The sequence below is a fragment of the Chenopodium quinoa genome, unplaced genomic scaffold (assembly GCF_001683475.1).
Source record: "Chenopodium quinoa cultivar QQ74 unplaced genomic scaffold, ASM168347v1, whole genome shotgun sequence".
NCBI classification, from domain to species: Eukaryota; Viridiplantae; Streptophyta; class Magnoliopsida; order Caryophyllales; family Amaranthaceae; genus Chenopodium; species Chenopodium quinoa.
Genome location: NW_018744830.1, coordinates 766,293 through 787,992, shown reverse-complemented (window position 1 = coordinate 787,992; position 21,700 = coordinate 766,293). Strand labels below are relative to the sequence as shown.

Here is a 21,700-nt window from a genome sequence, read left to right as displayed (position 1 = left end):
TAAGCTCGATATCCGACGTCTTTGTTCGTAAAACTCTGAAGACTCATCAAATCCTTCGGATTGATTCGTCGTCTCGGATCGGTTGTTCGATTGGGTTCGACCCGAAGGGTTCAGTCAAGATTAAGCTGTAATATTAATTGTACATTAATATTACTGATCGGAAGTGGCCTCCACCTAGGCATTCTGATCACTTGACCTTACTGAAGAATTAGTTTTCTAATAACTTCTGAACCTTTTATCGGAATAACACACTTGTTGGAAGGACACCATTCCTTTCAGAACGCGTATGGCTACTTACTTGGATATGAGGCGTACGTATGGTGTGGGTGCAAAGCTTGCTCCATACAACTCTGATAAGGAACGTGGTGGGTCTAAGGCTGTAGATCTAGGAAACAAGGGTGAGGGTTCGACCAAAAAGGGTCCTGATGTTGATGTTTTGAAGGGCGAGGATGCTGAACCCCCTTCTGCAGCCCTTTCGGCGGCGACAACCGTTCAGGAGGCGGTAGATGTGGGGTAGATCTAGGTCTACCCAAGTTTTGTCTGGCAAAAAAAGGGAGATATTTGAGTCCCCTGTTGACGAGGCTGTTGAAAGTGGTGGGGATTACAACCCTTCCAACTGTGGCTCCAAATAATCCTACAGCGTAACTCTTTTCTGACCCTTAAATTTATTGATTCATTAAGAATCAGCCTCTGATTTATTTGCTGGTTGTGATTATTAGCCTGATTTGCTTGCTGGTTGTGATAATTAGGCTATGTTTGCTATTTTGAGACTTATTGGTAGTAATTGTTGACTGTTGTTTGTAATATGTGGCTTGTTTTTACTGATTTGTGGGTTATTGTTGACAAATGCTGGGATTGATGTTAGATGCTGTCGTATTTTAATTGCTAGCCAATTGGTTGCCTGTGATTGAGAATTTAGGTGCTATGGTTGTTAGATACTATTGTCTAGTTGTTGGCTTTTCCTGGTTTGTGTTATGTAGGGCTTGAGGTTGTTGATCTCTGGGTTTGTAGTTGGTCATTTGTGGGTACTGCTTCTGCTATTGGTTGTGCTTGATCATTTGTGAGTTCTGTCAATTTGCTGGTTATTTCTGGTTTCTGTTATGTATGGCTTGAGCTTGAGGTTGTACAAAATAGGCACCAAAAGCATTGGGGTTTGTGATATGATGAATGATGATGAACTTGTGGCCTACATGTCTGTCCCTGTATGAGTCCCCTTATGAGATGTCTGTCCCTAGGTGAATTAAGAGTCCCTAACTGTTTTGTGTGTGGGTGAAAAATCCAAGTGATGAGGGGACTCATTTGATCCATAAAATTCATAAGTTGGAATTGCTCCAACAACTTCATATGTGAGTTGTTGTTGAGGGAACCACTTATGCAATTTCTGTGATAAATCAACCCCCTCTGATGGATTGATGTATGTGTCTGTGTATCACAGTTACTCTAATTTAGTAATCACTTGTTGAAAATAAACCAACCACAATAGATGTCATAAAGTTTATCAAAAGCTTGTACATGTTCAAAATAAGATAGTTAAGACTGCCCTACAATAATAGTAACCATGACTGTAAACAAAATACACCTAACCAATGAAACTCATACAATTATCAAAATAAAAACACAAAACACTACCTGCTAGGTTTTCAGTTGCTATTCATTGGTTATGTGTGGTAGTCTCACTGTCACCTTGCTCATGTATTTGAGTTGTGTTCAGTCTGCATCAACTTGCATGCCTTCATCTTCTTCATTGCCTTCACCTGTGTAAGTGGTTTGAAAAAAGGAGAATTACTAGGGTGTTACAATTTATTTCAATTTAATAAATTCAAGTTCTAACTAAGTAACTAATGAATAGGAGTAAAATTAATCAAATAATTTAAAAGCTTAAGAAAAAAAAAATTAGGGTTCGTTTGGCATCACTGTAGTTTTTTGATTTTTTATTTTTCAAAATCATATGATATATGTCATATAATATATCAAAAATTAGTCAAAACTTATTAAAATCATGATTGACAACAAAAAAGTGGAAACACCTTTTTCTTATTGGAGTTTTTATGGTTTTTTTTCCTTCAAAAAAACAGAAAATTGAAAACAAAAAACGATGCTAAACAAAACTTAAATTTATGTTAAAAATTAGAATAGCAAAAAAAAAAAAAAAAAGTATCGCACATGCTTAAATCTAGTTTTCAGTAATCATCTTATAAATTGATTATTTTCAGTGTTTCAAATAAATACATTTATTTCCCTCAAAAAAAAAAAAAAACATTTATGATATATTTTAATAAGCGACTTAAAAAATATATCAGTCATTATAATTATAAAGTTGTATGATTAGTCAAGTCACGATACAACAAAAATAAAGACATACGATTAGTCAGGGCACGAAATATCAACACTTGGCATTCCAACTTTCCGTTAGGTGTCATGCCGCGATAATAACAACTAATCAACACGTATGATTTATTTGGATAGATTTTGTAGGATAAAAAAATAGTTTAGAGTTTTATTTTTAATAAAATTTGGACAGATTTTTAGAGTAAAATTGTTTGATTTAGAGTTTTATTTTCAATAAAATTCCAAAATTTCATATGTATAAATTATAATCTAAATTTCAATAAATTTGCATTACATATTAAAAATTGTTAATTTTGATGCTGTTATTTTTTTTCGGGCGATTTTTTTGATGTTGTTATTTATATGTAAACTTGCAAACTTGCAGTATTATAATTAAATTTACCAGTATTTTGTAGATTATGTATATAATTAGTGTGATGCTAAAGGTCATATTTTCATCAAGGTGTGTCAAATTTCCACCCCTTTAATCAAGGCAAGTCAAATATCACCTCTTTCATCAAGGCGTTTCAATTTTCTACCCTTTTGATCAAAATTTCTCACCCCTTTCATCAAGGCGTGTCAAAGTTCACCCCTTTATCAAGGTGTGTTAATTTTTCATAGCTTTGATAAAAATTTTCCACCCCTTCACTAAGGCGTGTCAATTTTCCACCCCTTTGAATTATTTGATCAAAATTTCTCACCCTTCATCAAAGCGTGTCAATTTCCATCCCTTTAATAAAAAATTTCCACCCTCTCATCACAGCATGTCAAATTTAACCCCTTTATCAAGCAATTATAGTATTACCGATGCATAAATAGTGATTAGATGAATGAGATAATATTTTCATAATTTATTTTAATTTTAATAAATCCAAATTCTACCAATTTAACTAATGAATGAGATAGTAAAACTAGAGAAAATACAAGTTTATCTCTGTGATAAACAAAACTTGTCTATCATGGGGACAAAAAGTGTAATTTTTGCGGTGAAAAGCGGTAAAACCGCTACCTACTTTTTTTTTTTTTTGACGGGTTTATCATGAGGCAAAACCACTACCTCAAATAGCGGTTTTGTGACGGGTTTATCCTGAGGCAAAACCACTACCTCAAATAGCGGTTTTGTTCAAAACTGTTTCCTCAAATAGCGGTTTTACTCCGTGATAAATGAAATTAATTAGGACAACCTCGTAAAACTAAGTTAACGAAAATTGAGTGCCTCTTTAGCCCCGTCCTAGACTCCTAGGTTATATCGACTCAAAGGGTTAAGTAACGGCGCATAGCTGCTATTTACATGGCAAGTAAATAGCCGCTATAAGACAAAAGAGTGGTGAATTTTTTTTTCCCTAGCGGTTCAAATATTGTATCACTATGACGTATAATGGCTATTAATAGTACTATTAAAATAACTTATATTCTATTAGGATAAATACATGTATAATAGTACACTAAAAATACCACTGTAAATATAATAATACATTAAAAATACCACTATTAAAAAAATACCATTTTAACAATAAAAAATCACAAAAATTAAGTGCATTTACTAATTACCCCTCCTGTACGCATCATATCATAAATAAAATAAAACTATGTGCTATTTGCACTCGACTCAAAGCCCCGATATATTTTCTATCCTTTTAGTCTTTCACCCAAAGCCCTAATAATGGCGAAACACGAGAGAAGCAAGAGCAGAGGCAGAAGAGACAAACCATCTTCCTCTCGTAGAAGAAAACGCGACGATTCCGTTTCCGATTCCGATTCCGAATCGGCCGAGTCACATTCCGAATCCGAATATGACTCGGACTCCTCCCGCGACCGCAGCAGACACCGCCGGCGAAGCAACAGCCGCCGCCGAAAACGAGACTCCTCGCCGGAATCCTCCCAAGATTCCGGCGACCGGAGGAAGAGGAAGAAAAAGGTTTCGGAGGAAGAGATAAAGGAGTACCTCGCGAAGAAGGCGCAGAAGAAGGCCATGAGAGTAGCGAAGAAGCTCAAGACTCAGACCGTGTCAGGCTACTCCAACGAGTCGAATCCTTTCGGCGATGCGAACTTGAACGAGAAATTTGTTTGGAGGAAGAAGATTGAGAGAGATGTTGGTGAAGGAGTGCCGTTGGATGAGTTCACTGTGAGAGCGGAGAAGAAGCGGCAGAAGGAGCGAATGACGGAGATCGAAAAGGTGAAGAAGAGGAGAGAAGAGAGAGCGTTGGAGAAGGCGCAACGAGAAGAGGAGATGCTTTTGTTGCAGAGAGAAAGGTCTAGAGCTGAAGCTGATGATTTTGAGAAGAAAGAGGAAGAGTTTCATTTTGATCAGAGTAAAGTTAGGTCTAGGATTCGATTGCGCGAGGGGAGAACGAAGCCGATTGATGTTCTTACTAAGTATCTTGATGAATCGGATGAATTCGATGTGGAATTGGATGAGCCTTATATGGTTTTCAAGGTAACTATTCTTTGTTTTAGTTTGATGAATTTTTTTGTTGATTGCTATTGAAGTATATATTATAATTTCGAATTGTGTAATGCAATAACTCAAGTTTAGTTTAGTTGATTATGTGTTGTAATATTTGTATTGCCATCATAGCTAGGGTGGGTTCTGTAGAAAGGTATAGAAACTTGTGTAATTAGCATCTTTAGGCTCTGTTTGGTTGGACGGAAAATGTATTTGAAGATCATCTTTTGATTGTTTTGGTCCTTGATTGTGAGGATGGATAGAAATTGGAAGGTTGAGGATAGAGAGGAAAATGTGGCATTCGTTTGTTACGAGAGCCAAGCGTAGAAACTATTTCTAGTCTATGGAAAACTGTTTCTCACCTCTTTATAAAGGATACGTAGGAAAATGGAAATACAGAGTATTTTTTTCCCTCCCTACACTTTTAGCTATTTTCTATCAAACAATAGTCCTACAGGGTTTGCAATGATGTAGTACAGTGAGCAATTGCACTAAATTTGCTGTTTGAACCATAAATCTTTCATGTATAAACATCAACATCCACGGATCCTAAGTTTACCCCCTTAGCAAAAGTATTCCCTTGTTTGACTGATACTCATCAAGCATATTTAGGGACATTCCTAAGAAAATGACCCTATCAATTGACTTTTAGTTATTATTAAGTTGACGGTTTTGGCGAATTGAAAATTTGTTGGTTAATATCTTTTGTTGTAGAATTCTCAACTCTCATATCTGGTCATCTTATTGTTATATTTTTAGGGATGTTTGGGGGTGATGGGTAGACTATTCTGGCAGATTTGTATTTGTTTCCTGAGCTACAGGATAATATAAGACATTATTAGAGATACAATTGATTTGAACTTGTTTTTAAAATTGTGTCTGCAAGTGCGAAGTATGCATGAAGTAAATTTGCTCTGAATTTTTCTGTTTTGTATATTGTTGAAATCTGCTGCAGTATCATGTTATTATAATAATGCTCTGCAAGTTGTAAGACATCTACTTTTGGTTAAATATTGCCAGTTTTGAAATTGATGATCAGTTTTTTTAAAATTCTTGTCATTATCAAAATTTTCTATCAGATTCACATATTATACTTTGGACAATCTTTGCAACCAACTAATCATATTAGTATTGTTTTGGATGATACAATCTGAGGCTGTTGTTGTGTTTCTCCATCTGTCTCTACTCCAATTGATAGCTGCTTGTAAAGCTAGTTATGGCACTTAATTACATCTGATTTGAATTGAGAAATGAGAACTTACAAACCAATTTTCTTCATGGTTCCTGTCCTTGCACAATCCTGTCAATACCTCAGATAGAGATACAGAAACAAAAGATGCATTGAAATTGATTTTAATTCTTTCCTATTCGGTTGGGGTCCAATAGGGGTAATATAGCTTGATCTGGTTAGGCATCAGCGTAGTTTGAATAGAAAAGAATTCAGAAAAGGCCCAGGTGTGGGATTTGAACCTAGAGGTAAGAGAATGGGATTTCCTTTGGAATGACCAATGACTGCTGAGGAGCCATTCATCGAGTGGTAAGCTTCCTAGGCAGTCTCTAAATTTGTGGAGGGTGGAATTCGGGCTGTGTGGGCAAAAGGGCAACTATTTGAGGATTTGAGAAACCTCTTCTATAGGTGAAGGTTTGCTGGAATGGCCTAGCCAGGTGAAAGTTTTAATTTTTGGGAAGAGAGGATTTTGCCAAAGCCAATTAAATTTAGGGAAAGGTGAACCAGGGGTCCAGGGCTAGACGAGTCATCAATCCATAGATACTCATATGCTTCTAACTTTCTAAGCCTCTTCGGTTTCCATAGTTTAGGGAACAAACAGGCTAATCTTCTCTCAGAAGGTATAGTGTTGATATGCAAGAAATTGATGCTATGCGGCAAAGAATAGGTCTGAACAAAGAAAATTCCAAGATCCATGATTTATGAATGTAGATACAGGGATAGTTAATTTTATCCTTGTTACAGGCTAACATAATAAAAGGGGCTATGTTTGACTAGTAGTCTTTCCATAAACACCCATCAGCCATCTATCCCATCGCCCAAGATCTGAAAAGCTGTATTATGAGAAAAGTTTTCATCTTTCAATATAGTTTGTTTTACAAGGCTTAGTTAATCTAAAATGAAAAGCTCTATCCTGTACCATTTTTTTTTGCAACTCTTTCTTCTTTGACACAAAAAGTTTGAGCAAATTTGATGATATCATGATGTATTTTAAGGAAGAGCAATACCTTGCAAGGAGATTAATTACTATGATTTGTTGTTATTTGAAATTGTGTTGGCTACGCTAGTTTAGTGATCAAGCTACCTAATACGTAACACTAACACCAGGCGGAATAAATATAAAGGTCTTTTTATGAAAAATTGGGAGATTTGGTATAAAAGACTTAAATCAAGAGTTCATGGAGGAGAGGGGAGTATTAGGTAACCCTGCAAAAGAAACAAACTGAAACAGGAAAGCAAGATTAACCCCCCCTTCCCCCCCAAAAAAAAATAAAAAATAAAAAATAAAATAAAAGCCTCTACGGTGTTTGCTTGGAGTAATGGAGACAAATGAACAAACGTCTCCCTTGTTGATCTATTTCTTACTCTCCATCACTCCTCATCAAATACTATCTTTGTGCATTGGAAAAGCATAATACGGCAAATACGCTGATTAGGGAGTATTAATACAGAAAAGCATTGAGTATTGGAACGAAAGTATTAATACGGAGTACGCAGGGGGAGGGGAGTATTAGGTAACCCTGTTAGTGATTATAGATAATGCTATGATGTCTAATATCACACTATATAGAAGATATTTTTATTAGCTATTTAGCTTTGAGGTTGACTTTTTGGATTGTCTCTGCTTTTCTTTTTGTGACAATTGTCCGTGATTGTTTGCTTCACCTTATTACTTTTGGTGGATCAGGCAAGCTTTATAACATTGTATGTATTCATGAAAAGTTGGTGTGTATGAAAGTGTTTCTTATGGTGTTTTGTGTGTGCCAAATCTTATACAGGGCTTAACTGTTAAAGAAATTGAGGAGCTACACGATGATATAAAATTGCATCTTGGCCTAGACAGGGAAACACCAACTCATGTGGAATATTGGGAGGTATTTTTGCTCTACTCTGTCTTACATATGCCTATAAAATTTGCTAATTCTGTATTCTGATAATTAGTATCGTTTTACAAGGCAATCTCAATAATTCTATATTATTGTTTGCATTGAAGCTGTCAATTTAAAACTTTAAAAAGTAAGCCTCACAGAAGTTGCATCGCCTTTTATTCTATTTTCTGGATGGAGCTGTGAAATTGAATGCCCACCCCGTTTTCTTGTAGAAGAGGCAAAGGATATTTATTGCATAGAAACAGCTATAGGCCTATAAGGCATTGGGCCCAAATTTTATTTTATTTATTTATTTATTTATTTGTTTTTACCGTGATGGGGGTATTGCTTTATTATCTAATCTGTGCATCTCTCATTGTTTTTGCATCGCACACTTTCACTGTTCATCAGTTGGTTTAAATGCATTTCTTGAGGATTTAGACATATTCAAAATGGATTAAGCAATCTCTGATTGGCAAAAGTTATCACTGTTGCTTTGCTTAGTGGCTTCTGTAGTCAAGCTGAGCAAATATTTGAGACACATATGTTTGAAGATGAAGTGCCTGCAAATTACAGGCTTGGAACTTTGGAAGGGAACTTTATATTTATGCTGGGTTACATGTCCTTCATGTAAGGTGCACATGATTATATTCATATTTTGCTAATGATATAGGGGTTGTTTGGTTCACATTAGGGAAAGGAATTAAGAAAGGAAAACCTGGGTAAAGGAGAGGAAATGGTAAATTACATTATTTTGTTTGGTTTTGATTGGGAAATGAAAGGTATTCACTTCTTATTCTTTTGTTGTTCAAGGAAATGAAACCCACTTTGTTCCCTTCTCCCATATATGTCCACCAGCAAGTTAAAACCCAGCAGAACAAACTTTTTATCCTTCCCTCTTCCACCTTCCATACAACACTTCCCTTCCCTGTTAACATCCAATGTCACTCGTCACTCTTCTCAACCCTCTCTTGTTTGTGCCTATTTAGTTTTTATAGCAAATTGGTCATTTGGTGGTCAAATTCGGTCATCAAAGGTTTGTTTCTGAAGTTTTGATGCTTGAATCAATCATCATTTAGTCCATGATCATGCTTTCTTAGAATTTCTCACAATCTCACTTTAATATAATGGTTTTCGAATTCGGTAAGTTGCAGTTTTTTCTCTGGTTTATTTTCTCAGACTCCTAATGTGGTGGACTGATAGGGCTTATGGCTAGTGGTCAGTATCTTTGATTCCTTCTTTTTCTGCTTAAAACTTCAAGTCAATAATGTGGTAGTTGAAAATTAGTGAAGAAGATGGCGAGGCTAGGTTTGATGTAGGTGGTGTCAATGACCAAGGACAATGGTCAGAATGGCAAGTTGGTAGTTATAGTTTAGGTTTCTTGGGGGTGGATTTTGTTTTTTTGGTAATGACTCTAAAGTTTTTTTGGTTGCCAAGGTTGGGGAATTTTAATCTGGCTGCAAGGTGTTGAGGCAAATATGTGTGTTTCGGTGTGCAGAAGGTACAATACAAAGAGAATAGAAAACAATGAACCAGACAAGCACTAAGGGAATCAGGGCATTTTATTGTTATTCCATTTCCTTTTCTTGAAAAACTCCTCTATCAAATAGCCCCTTGGAGTTGTCAGCTATTTAAAAGACATTGTAATATTTTTCTTTAATCTAACCTTTGACATCGTTCTTAATTTAAAGCCCCTTAGAGTTGTCGGCTATTTAAAAGACACTGTAATATTTTTCTCTAATCTAACCTTTGACATCATTACTGTTTTAAAGCATCTTTATCCATAATTTCTGTTGTCCATGAGACCATTGACAAGTATGACCTTTGCCCTATAGTTTGCCGAAGAAATAAGACAGTCAGTGAACTAATTCACATATCATAATAGCCTAGTTTCTCAGACTCTCGATTTCAGTAGTCTTTAAGATGCAAGGTAAAGCAACATTATGTGCTGTAAATATTTGGGTAATGTTTCTATGGGTTATTGATCCCTTGATATATTAGCTTTCTAAGCCATAATTACGAAGCCATAAATTACTGAGGTAAGAGGGATTTATGATATTTGAGTATTTTTATCATTTTGAGTAGTCATTTTTGCATTTTCAGGGCTAGAAATTGAAACACAATGCAATGAACCAACTTAGGGGAGGGGTATATGTAAGGAAATAGATACTCTAAGCGGAATTGCATGAATCATATTCATAAGCATCTAAAACAGGATCTATGCACAACACATAAAGAAACACATAATTATACCTTTGAAGCGTGATTTCACGAGTGATCGAGCAAGAACAATTAGGAGAATAAGAAACCCAAACGTGATTCCTCTACTTAGTCCATGGGTTAGAATTGAACCTCTAGCATTAGTGGAGAACAAACACTTCGATCTACCTTCTATGGAGAGGAGAGGAAACAAACAAGCCACGAACCACCACCATCACCACTGTGCAACCGCAACCACCTTGTGCCGATGGTCTGTACCGTACGGACTAGGGTAGAGAGAGAAAGAGAGAGAGAGAGGCGTGTGAGAGAGGGGATGAGAGAGTTTGGTTCCTTACTGCACAATTTACTGCTTAGGTTAATTGTGACTTGTATGCTTAACCTAGGCAAGGCCTCTAATTATATATCTCATATATAATTAGAGTCCATGTGAAGCCCAAATTCCTAATCCAACCCAAACTACTTTAACCTTAAACTCTATGTGGCTTGTCATCACCTCATGAGGCCCATTAATGGGCTTCATGCTTTGTTTCCATTACCCTTATGTGTGATCTCATAGGATCCTTTCTATTGGGTTTTGGGCTATTTGACTAGCCCAAAGATCATTTATCATGTCTAGCAATAGACAATGACGACCCAAAAGGATAAACTTATTATCTCCATAATATTGATTCATGATATATCTCGTAATTGCACTTGACAGTATTCATTAACTGTGGTACATAAGAGAAAGTATGCAATGAACAAAGAGATGTCACTTGTGCACATGAGACAAAAGCTAAGTCTAGAATCATAGAAATTTGTATTGGGAAACCTTAGAGAGTTATGGCCTAAAGCCATTGTTAGACAGTGATAGCCTCAAACTATTTTGAGAGTAATATCCTAAAGCTATCAACCCTATTATTTGTAACCCTTGTGCCATTGTCAATCAATCTTCAAGCTTCCATCTTTGTTAATTCTTCTTATTAAATCAATTAACCAAAAATCAGATTATCTAGTTTAATCAAAGAATCAATCTTTTCTTTCTATTTTACTGTTATTTACGTAAGTTAGCAGTAATCCCAGTCTATTACACACAACATATTAAGGAGGAAGAATTAATTTTCCTTCCTACCTCTCTAATCTTACCCTTCAGTGCTGACAAAACAACCAACCACCACCATCCCACCTACCCCATTGACAGTCAACACTTGACAGTACAACCATCCACTACTACACAACCAGTTAATCTTCCTCCCTTTCTTTTCTCCATTACCTCAACCAAATGACCAATTCATCTCCTTCCCCTCATCACCATCATCATTCTTCCCAATTATAAATAGAGAAAAGAGAGCATAAGAGAGAAAGATCAAGAAAGAGAAGTGCGATAAACCCTCCGCAGCCACCACCACCATCCCACATCATCACCTCATGCAGCCACCAATACTGTCCTTTTCATCGGCAGATTAGAAAAAGAAGATTTGGAGAGAAGGAAAGAGCAAACTATGGCTGTAATTCAGTGCTCAGAATTTTGTGTTCTCTCTTCTCAATCGTCTTGTATTTGTGACAACATGCTGTGAGCTATTATAGTGGATAAAGGAAAATTAGGTTGTGGAAAAGGGGATGGGTGGTATTGATGGTTGGCCGGTGGTTTAGGTGGGTGAGGGAGTGGTGTTGGTGGTTGGTGTGGCTGTTCAGGTGGAGAGAGGGAGTGTTGCTGGTGGGTGGCTGGTGGATGGCTGGGATGATGGTTAAGGTTAGAGAGGGAGTTGTTTTTGGAATTGAGTTTTGCTGCCATGGGGAGAGTGGAGAGGAGATAGTGTGCGAGAATTAGAGGGCAGTTAATCTCTTTGATTAGTTGGTTGAATTGATAGAGATGTTGTATATATATGTATACTGCAATGCCTCCCTTCATCCCTTCATTTGATGATGAACTGAAGTTTGAAACTCTTACCTATCAAGTGACAAAACTCATGCCCGCCAAATTACCTACCTAAAAAGAGTGATGCACATATTAATTTCCATCTTTCATATCTAATCTTTGTATTAATTTCTAAAACAAGTGTATAGCCAAAAGATTAATTCTTTTGGTGTGATTTGAAGGATCAAATGAGAGATGTGTAGATTTATTATCCTACTTTCTTTCTTTTTCTCAGACCACCTTTCATGAGACTTTTAGCCGTTATAAAAGATGCATTGTTTACAATAATGTCATTAATAAAGGGCCGAAAAGAAGAAGATGCAATTAATTATGAAAGTGCCAATAATGACATGAGTGGGGTTTCTAGATCTTCTCTCCTAACTATCTCCATCTCAATTTGTTGGTGGATATTGTGAAAACCAGCCCATAACCTCATTTTAAGATCCTATGTCAGTGCTTGACATTACTTCATTGGCCTTTTGAGTGTTTCAGTTTCACTCTATGCGCCTAATCTACTTGTTGGATTTGTGGACCCTTGACAGTTAACATGTTATGAGGTACCTATGGTGTACCCTCACTCATAGCTTTTGTCTTATTTTGGCTTGATTCTTGGATTGGCTGTCTAATTTGCTCATCCTATCATTGTGCTTACTATATAGAGCTTTGCTAGTCACTTGTGGGAAATAGAGCACTAGTGTGGAAGGGATATGAAGGAGTTTTCTTGATTGCTATTCTTAATAGGTCAAGCGATATTAATGTTTGGATTACTGAGGCATACTTAACTCTTTTGGCTGTATAATTTGACAGGCTTTGATGGTGGTTTGTGAGTGGGAATTGGGTGAAGCTAGGAGAAAGGATGCAATTGACCGAGCTAGAGTGCGTGGGGAGCAACCTCCTGCTGAGTTACTTGCGGAGGAAAGAGGCATGCATTCAAGTATAGAAACAGATGTTCGAAATTTTTTGGAAGGCAAGAGCTACAAAGAGTTGTTAGAACTACAAGCACAAATTGAGTCAGAAATGCGCTCTGGAAAAGCCAAGGTGGTTGAGTATTGGGAAGCTGTGGTTAAACGGCTTCACATTTACAAGGCAAAGGTATGTATGCTAGGTTGTCTGGCACTTGGTATTAAGTTTTAGGTTTGTTTTTGAAATTGGTGAACAGTAGAAATTGATTGCCATTAATGTGCAGGCTTGTCTTAAAGAAATCCATGCCAAGCTGCTTAGGAAACATTTGCACCGCCTTGAACGGCCTCTTCAGGATGAAAACCTGAAATCCGAGGAGGAAAAGATAGAAGAGGAGGAAATTGAGGAAGAAGTTGAAGGTATGCATCACTTGCTAAGTATGGTAATAATTTTAGATCATTTCTTCAAGCACAGTTATCTGAAATATATAGTATGTGTAGATGTACGAGCATTTTCTCCAGAACCCATCATTCGTGAGGAAGCTCAGGAGTCAGAAGCAGAGGATGGGTCCTTTTCTCCACAGCTCTTACATGGTGAAGACACTGAAGAGGCCATTGATCCTGATGAGGATAGGGTTATGCTGGTAAATTGACTGATCCTATGGTTTAATAATCTTTATGCTATCTTATTTATGCCTTTGCCTTAATTTGTACTTACACTAGTTTTGCTGCATTAACAGGAAAAGAAGCGTTTGGCGGTTACAGAGGAACAAAGGCTGAAGGAAGCTATGGCCTCAAAACCACGTGCTCAGCCAGAGGATGACCTTGAGGTCAGGGCAAGGAAACTTATGGGAGCCGTGGAGGATGGTGATGTGGTATTTGGTTCTGGTGCTGAAATTAATCTAGATTCACAGGTATTTACGTGTATCCTCTTACTTTACGTATTGTAACTTAAGTTTCCTTGAGTAAGAAACTCAAATGGGTGTCGTTGCAGGTGTACTGGTGGCATGACAAATATCGCCCGAGAAAGCCAAAGTATTTCAACCGTGTTCATACCGGTTATGAATGGAACAAGTATAACCAGACACATTACGACCATGATAACCCTCCACCAAAGATTGTCCAAGGATACAAATTCAACATTTTCTACCCAGATCTTGTTGATAAAACTAAGGCACCCACATATTTTATTGAGAAAGATGGGGACAGCAGTGAGACCTGTATTATTAGGTTTCATGCCGGCCCTCCTTATGAGGACATCGTATGTATCTGGATTTCTGTGTTTTCTTTCTTTTCTCATAACTTGGAAATACTTCTTAATGTCTGCTACCAGAATTTGTTTCCTAAAATATTATCTACTTTTGCAGGCCTTCAGGATTGTGAATAAAGAGTGGGAGTATTCCCATAAAAAGGGGTACAAATGTACCTTTGAGAGAGGCATATTACATGTGTATTTCAACTTCAAGCGATATCGTTATCGTAGGTGAAGATATCTCCACTCTGCAAGTGCATGTGGAAGTTCACAGCTTGATCTGCCCAATTTTGATACAAGTAATGTTCAAAGATGCAATTGTTCGAAGAAATGTAAATATCATATTAACAAGTTTTGTTTAGGAACTGTGACAAAGGTGTTCTTACTGTTGTACCAGTATACGCCGCTCACTGACTGTCCTTTTTTACACCAAACAGTTTTCTTTTCCTGTCAATTGTTCAAGTGATAGTGATTTCTTAGAAGCTTTAAGGTGCTGCTATTTCATCAGGTTTTGACTTCCCTTGAAACTTCTTCAGCTTTCACAAAAACTGTATAAATGAAAAAGAGAAATTAAAGGATATATGCAGAAAGTTAAGACCATCTTTATGACTGAATTTCTGAATGTCTGATTGTAGAGCCTTTTTAAAACAGGGTTTTTTTTTCTCTTTTTTTGTTTTCTTTTTTCTGGTTCACTAGATTTAGTAATCTGTACGCGAATTTTACTCCCTCCGATCAAAATATAGATCCTATTTTCCTTTTCAGGCGATCTTAGATTTGGACCATGTGGTTCCTATTTCATATCTTTCCTTTTTTTAGAGACACTATGAAATAACTAAGTTGCCCTCATCTTTTCTTTTCTCGTTGAATATCTCAAAATACCTTCAACTTTCATTATTGTGGCTTTGTGCCCCTTCATTATTTTTTTCCTGGCATTTCACCACTTTATTGTACTTGTTCTGATTTTTATGTCCTACACACTCCCTCCTCTCATTCCCGTGATATTACAATCAGGAATAATGACGGAGGGAGAAGAAGTTACATTACTAGTTCAAAATTACAATATTTGTGTGATAACTAAATCATGACCGACTGACCGAGTGAGTTGTTAGGTGTCTCTCATGAGGTTACAGAAACAGGAGGTTTTTTACACTTACATCGATTATGTCTGTCATCAGAGTAAGAGTGCGAGACTGGGTGGTGTATCAAAGCAAACGTTAAAATTTAGGCATGAAAGGGGAATTACTATTCATAAACTGAGAAGACCAGTACATATACATTTACAGTTTGATTCCGTTGATTGTATATTTATGCATTTCGAATTTTTCAAAGCTTATTACTAAAATATTACTTTAAGGAGATCAACCAGCATTTTGTCCACGAAAGTAGAAGAAATAATAAAAATAGGTGATCAAAGTAATTCAAAAGTGATCCTAGTCATTCTGATAATCAAGCAAGAACACAAGACCTTACAAATATAGGTATATACAAAGTATTTATTTTTGTTTGTAGTCATTACGGGAGATCAAGATGAGATTTGATCTCGGTAGCACACTACTACCTCAAAAGTTTTCAAGGCTTAGAAAGAACGAAGATGTTGAAAAAAAAGATGAATTGTAATTATGTACGTGTACACAGATGACCATAGGTAAACAGTGGTGTCTCATTATAGTTTAGGTGTTTAGTTGAGGATTAATGGTTAAGTTCCCTAATTTCCATATCTGTCAGTTGACAGTCCACGAAATCAAGATACCTTAGATTCAGTTGCAGTCTGCAAGTACTTATGTAACACTTGCAGAACTGGAGAAGCACACATTAAGATCAAAGCGTTACTTACAATTGTGTAGTCTGAAAGAGATGAAACACCCAACAAGAGGAAGTAGAACAAGATTATACAGTATGATTTTGACCTTAGATACAGGATAGTAAAGAAGCTACAGTTGATGTATAATAATAAGAATATCAATTCTTATATATTGGGAAGTAACTTTATCCATAATAGTGAATTTTGCAAAATTATCTTTTGCCATCAGGCCATCATAGAATAGGATCACTTCATCCTTCCACAAGCTTAACTGGAGACCTACAGTTACAAAAATAAAAACAAAACCAATTATGAATCTACTAATATTAAGAATCAAAGTAAATGGTTCAACAAGAGTCCCATAAGACGATGGTGTACCCAAAAGGACTTTGCTTGATGGACAAAAGTTCCACATCCAGCTGCACATATTTTCAAAAGAGTGTGATGAACAATGGTTCCAATTGTAATGCAAGGGAAAAAGAATTTAGTACTAAACATCAGAAAATTATCTTGAAATAAAAGGAGCACGAGTATAAAGGGAAGCTAAGAAGCACATGAAAGTGAAGAAACTGTAATTTAAGATTGCCGGTGGGTTGTTTTGCCACTAATCATCCTTTGAACCTAAAAAGAGATAGAAGGAATACAAATATGGACAATAATTTTTAAATTTTTCTGGTTGGATTCATTACCTAAATTGATTATTAAGCTCACCGGGAGGCTGAACATGTTGAAGGTAGTGTCAAGGACTTTTTATAATTCAGAGTTCATTTAATTCTTCAGAAAAAAATATTTTAGCTGCATAATAAGTCCAGCTTAAAAGTAGAAGATTAGCAAGATTCTGAAACAATTCAGTTGGCCGATACTCAAATTAGTCAGGTTATCAACGAACAGAATGTGCCAATGTGGAATCTGACATTTATACAAAATTGGGGTGTACAGATAGAGAAGGTTTTAAGGACATAAGCTGTTTTCAAATCCTAAATTGTTTGTTACATTAGTTTATCAATCATAGCCCTGAATCCTGATGCATTAAATTCAATACATAAAACCCTTAATTTACATCTCATAAAAGAATATGTTTCACATACAACAAAGTCAAATCAGCGCCATATATTGCTTCTTAGTTCTTACCTATATTCAGAAGTTATAACTTTTAGATGCCAGAGTATATCATACCTCTATTGTTGCATTTGGAGGGATTTCTTGGACTCCTCTGCTTCCATATGCTAGTTCAGGAGGAACTATCAACAATCGCTGCATTTCGCATGAGCTCCAAAATTAGCAGGGGAGAATTGGATATAATAACACTTGGCAGAAGGGAGATTAATTAATCCATAAAAATCTGCAAAATCATCTAAGAATCATTTCTATCAATCAAGATTTTATATAGCAGTGAATGCATTTCAAAAAGCAAATTAAGCTCCACTTCAATCAGAATTTCAGCAGAAGAATCAACTGTGAAGGTTTTCCCGTCTCTTTTTGGCATGAATCGATGGCAGACAAGTATATAAAAAATGGTCTCACCTGGCCACCCACTTTCATTCCTTCAACACCAAGATCTAGCCCCTTAAGAACATTGCCTTTTTCTGACTGGCCAACATCAAAACCGTAAGGCTGCAAGCATGAAAAAAGGTTCATTTTAACCCAAAAAGGAAAGAACAGAGTTGAGATCTTGATAAATTATTAGAAACATTTTTTTAAGCATTTGAAGAAATACTATAACATTTAAGCATATGCATAAATAATGAGCTCAAGAAAAGAATTACAACTTTTAAGGCACAAGAACAACTCTTAAGAGAAACATGATATATCAGGATTGCAGTTGCATGAAGCATAACAAACCACTGTTAAGTCATGTACAGAGCTGTCAAATACCAGATCCTTATGTTATCTACAAAAGAGCAAAAACTGAGAGTGTGATTGTAATTCATTTGGCTTCGACCTTTCAACTAGTTTCATCACTTGGCTAGGTCTTTCTAGATAGGTTTATAAGGAATAGATTATAATTTGAGACCACAAACTTCCAATCAAATAATAGGAATAATTTACAGTAGAAACAAGGCACCAGATGCTAAAAATTCAATGAAAGGAAAGTGAAAGCCACTAGGAAGGTCATTTAGTCAAGGAAAAATCATATATACAAAAAGTAGTGCATATAAGAGGGATGAGCATGTTAGCCATCCATTACTTGATTTTAACTGTATCTTCTAAAGAGAATTACATGTACTCAGCAACTTTAGATCTTACCGTGCCGCCACCAACTCCCATCCCTTGCCTACTAGTCATAAAAGTGATGCCCTTCCACTTAGCAACATAATGCACCTACAAAAGTTTCATATGATCACGCTGAAGGATATGACATATTACTGCATTTTCTGTAAATAACAGAAAGCAACATGAGAAAGGCTCAAAGAATTTGCAAATACAACACCCAAAAGGGTTGCAAACACGGGTAACACAATTTGGGAGGGATAATCATCATCATGATGCATCGCCAAAGCCAAATCCGTAGCTTATACATTATAATATTTGATACTATTGTCAAAATCAAGAGTCAAAAGCATTAATCTTCAATATTATCTAAGCTCACAGCGCGTCCATTTTAAGGATCATAGTTACCTTAGCAAAAGCAACTAGACAATAGACACACGATGTTTACATAGATAATTAAGTGCTAGTGGATGATGAATTAGAATTAGAACTATGCCCTAGTTCTAGATAATATAAGTCCTTATGCTTTTGTTGGTCCTATAGAGACTGAACAAAATAGTGCATATATAACAACTCATTTATTGTTCATATATATTGGTCATAAACTATTTATACCCTTTTATACACCATTCTTTTTTATACCCTTTAAAAAATGATAGGCATTGAGAAAATGGAAACATATTTAACATACCAAATGCAACTAATGAGAAGTTTGTAGAATATAATAATTCAGGAAAAGTTAACACAAAAGTGAATTTTCTATGATATAAGTAGTATGAATTTGCTTAAGATATGACAGTAGAACTTTTCTAAGCATAACCAAGTCAATATACAAAATTAAACATGTATCATGCTTATATAACCATAACGGCATATAATTAAATTGAGTCACAACCGTACTGCTACACGAGATCCCTTTACAGCTTCTGGCCCACCTCCAACTTTCAAATCATAATACCTACAAAATGTATCTTTAAAAATTGAGCGAATCAGCAAGAAAAAAAGAGTGAACTAATACTACGGATACAGAACAGGATAAGCATCTCAATACATGTCAATCTAAGTATTTAGCTATCAAAGCCTTTATCAACATAGAGATTTCGTCTACGACAGAGAAAAAAAATCTTACTAATTCACTAAGTCAAGCTTAGAGAATTTGCATTATATTTCTATAACCCAAAATCTATACATAGTGACACAACATAAAATTCGTCCACAATAGAGTTGCAAGGTAGGGAGAAAGATATAACAATAAAGAGATTTTAAGTGGATTCACTAACTTTAGACCATTAGGAAGGGCTGTAAATTCGCTCTCAGGTATTTTTGCTCCTCTAAGCTGTAAAAAAGGAAGGGAAAAAAAAAATCTTATATACTGTGGCAGCGAGATGCACTAGTAAAAATAAAATTTGTGAAGCATACAGAAATCTTACAGCTCTTCTACTTGTGCTGACAGCCCCAGCCAGATCAGTGATACACAACCCAGCAGCTGTAACGTAAGAAAAATTTAGTCGGGGGAACATCCTAAATAACAAAGATTAGCCAACATAGTACAAAAGGACTATCAAACATCTATCATGGATGCAAGCCATATACAAAAAATGCACAAAGATGATATGCAGGGTCTTATAATATTAGACTTAAACATTGAAGAAAAGAAGTCTAGTAAAACAATATCTCAAGTTAGTACACGGTTGTAACAATCCTCTTTAGATTCTGTTTCATGTCTGCTATTTGTCATTTAACATAGAAAATAGATTAAAGAAGATAGCTACATGCATTAATTCATTCTAAACAACTTCCTACAACATACATATACTTTATTTCATTACCGCAACTTCCTAATTCCTATTTCTCTAATTAGATTCCCCCAATTATATCACTGAATCTCCGGGGTATCCAAGTAAAACACATTTATTTGTAAACCACCTTGCCATACCCCACTACAGTGTGGTAGCCACACCTTCCAAAACAGCAACGGCTAGTCCTGTTAGGACACGATCCCAGCAAGCTCATCTTGCAGGCAGCGTGACAGCACCTCCATCAACCACATAATATTGAACAGGCTATGCACATTAATTCTCTCAACCCTCCTGATGACAATTGGTATAAAGATACCGCCGCAATATCTCTTATGACCTCAAATGCAGGTACTCTCACATGTTACTTTAATGTGAGTAAAATTAAAGATATAATTGTTGGAAGTGCTCATGATATTCCAATTCATGGTTTCAGTCAGACAAGCTACATAATCTCTAATACCACCATTTATTATTATCTACCAAATATGTATAAGCAATGAGAGCAAATAAATAAAAGGACTAACCACAGAAATACAAAACAAACTTAATCACCCATATGTAATTGGGTGTTAACAAATTAAAACGTCAATTGCTTAAATGAAAAATGTCCATTTCATAACAAAATTTCATAGATTTTTACTTCTTATAACAAAATTTCAGAGCTTTTACTACACTGCGGATGAAAGATTGAAAAAAATTAACCACCCAAATCACTATATTACAAAGAAGTATCAACGAGCATTATATCAAAGTAACCCCAGCAAAATTTAACACAAAAATGAAAAGCAAATTTATGAAATTAAAAATTATAAAAAGGGAGAATTCAGAAATATATGAACAAACCTGCTATGAAAAAACAACTGATGAATGCCCTTCTTCCCTCAATAGCCAAAGATGATGTTGTTTGTTTAGCAGTATCATTTGATGATGATGAAGAACAGCTGCAATGAAATAGTTTTATATTTCTAGTATTTGGTAAAGAATTCCTACTAGAAGTTGAAAAGAGGGGGATTTGTATAGAAATTGGGAATGGTGGTGAGAGAAAAGGGTGAGTTCCATGGATTCAGTTGAAGTTGCAGTCGGGAATTATCCAGGATTACAAAATGGGGGGCTTTGCTGTGATGATGGACAGAGTAATTACTCAAATTATGGTCCACATGTTAAGCAAGGAATGTTTTATTTTTATCGTGTTAGGGATCGTTTGGTTTACTGAGGAATGGAATGGTATGAATTTTGATATTTGGGGTGGTATGGATTCTATATTCCATACCTATTTAAAATTGTTTGTTTTAATCATGGAATGAATTCTCATTTTTGAGTGCTAGTATGGATTATAAATCCTTAGGGAGAGGTAGGTATGAGATTATAAGGGAATGAGGTGGAGTTAGAATCCCCCGTCTATGAGATTCCATACTTAAATAGCCCAACCAAACAAATAAAACCATGAAATGAATTCTAAATCCATTCCAACCTATTCCAAAAAGTTCAACCAAACAGCCCTCAAGTATTTTATTATACTTCATCTGGTTTTTTTAGACGCATCATTTGTGAAAATACGGATTCTAACCCGTTCTTAGAGATGAGAGAGATTGAAAGAAAGAAAAAAGAGGATGTATTTAATACGAGTATGAGAGAGATAGAAAAAGAGGAAGTATATTTATTGGTTGTAAGCCTGTAAGTGAGAAGTGTGAAATTTTGACACTCTTCTTTTGCAGCGTAATTATTGATCAATATTTTTAAGGTTATAATAT

General features: G+C 35.8%; 2 protein-coding genes across 2 annotated transcripts; one reads left to right on the top strand and one right to left on the bottom strand.

Moving 5' to 3' along the window:
* The first annotated feature begins 3,923 nt into the window (after positions 1-3,923).
* On the top strand, positions 3,924-14,728 carry LOC110704327 (cactin-like). The gene is made up of 8 exons (XM_021882115.1): positions 3,924-4,765; positions 7,781-7,876; positions 12,795-13,079; positions 13,174-13,306; positions 13,388-13,530; positions 13,627-13,800; positions 13,881-14,147; positions 14,254-14,728. The coding sequence occupies exons 1-8, from the start codon at positions 3,992-3,994 to the stop codon at positions 14,371-14,373; spliced, it is 1,992 nt and encodes a 663-aa protein (XP_021737807.1). The 5' UTR covers positions 3,924-3,991; the 3' UTR covers positions 14,374-14,728.
* Positions 14,729-15,847: 1,119 nt separating this feature from the next.
* Positions 15,848-21,136, bottom strand: LOC110704326 (peptidyl-prolyl cis-trans isomerase FKBP16-4, chloroplastic-like). Its single transcript, XM_021882114.1, is given in 10 exon segments — positions 15,848-16,218; positions 16,318-16,358; positions 17,116-17,193; positions 17,464-17,553; positions 18,187-18,261; positions 19,051-19,108; positions 19,431-19,486; positions 19,581-19,636; positions 20,793-20,946; positions 20,949-21,136. Coding segments are annotated over 10 exon segments (696 nt in total). The 5' UTR covers positions 21,009-21,136; the 3' UTR covers positions 15,848-16,190.
* Positions 21,137-21,700: the final 564 nt, after the last annotated feature.

Excerpts from the sequence above, each read along its gene's own strand:
- LOC110704327 (XM_021882115.1), top strand. The coding sequence starts at position 3,992 with ATGGCGAAACACGAGAGAAGCAAGAGCAGAGGCAGAAGAGACAAACCA. Across the intron at positions 13,801-13,880 it reads AAATTAATCTAGATTCACAG|GTGTACTGGTGGCATGACAA; the intron begins GTATTTACGTGT and ends GTGTCGTTGCAG. Across the intron at positions 14,148-14,253 it reads GCCCTCCTTATGAGGACATC|GCCTTCAGGATTGTGAATAA; the intron begins GTATGTATCTGG and ends CTACTTTTGCAG.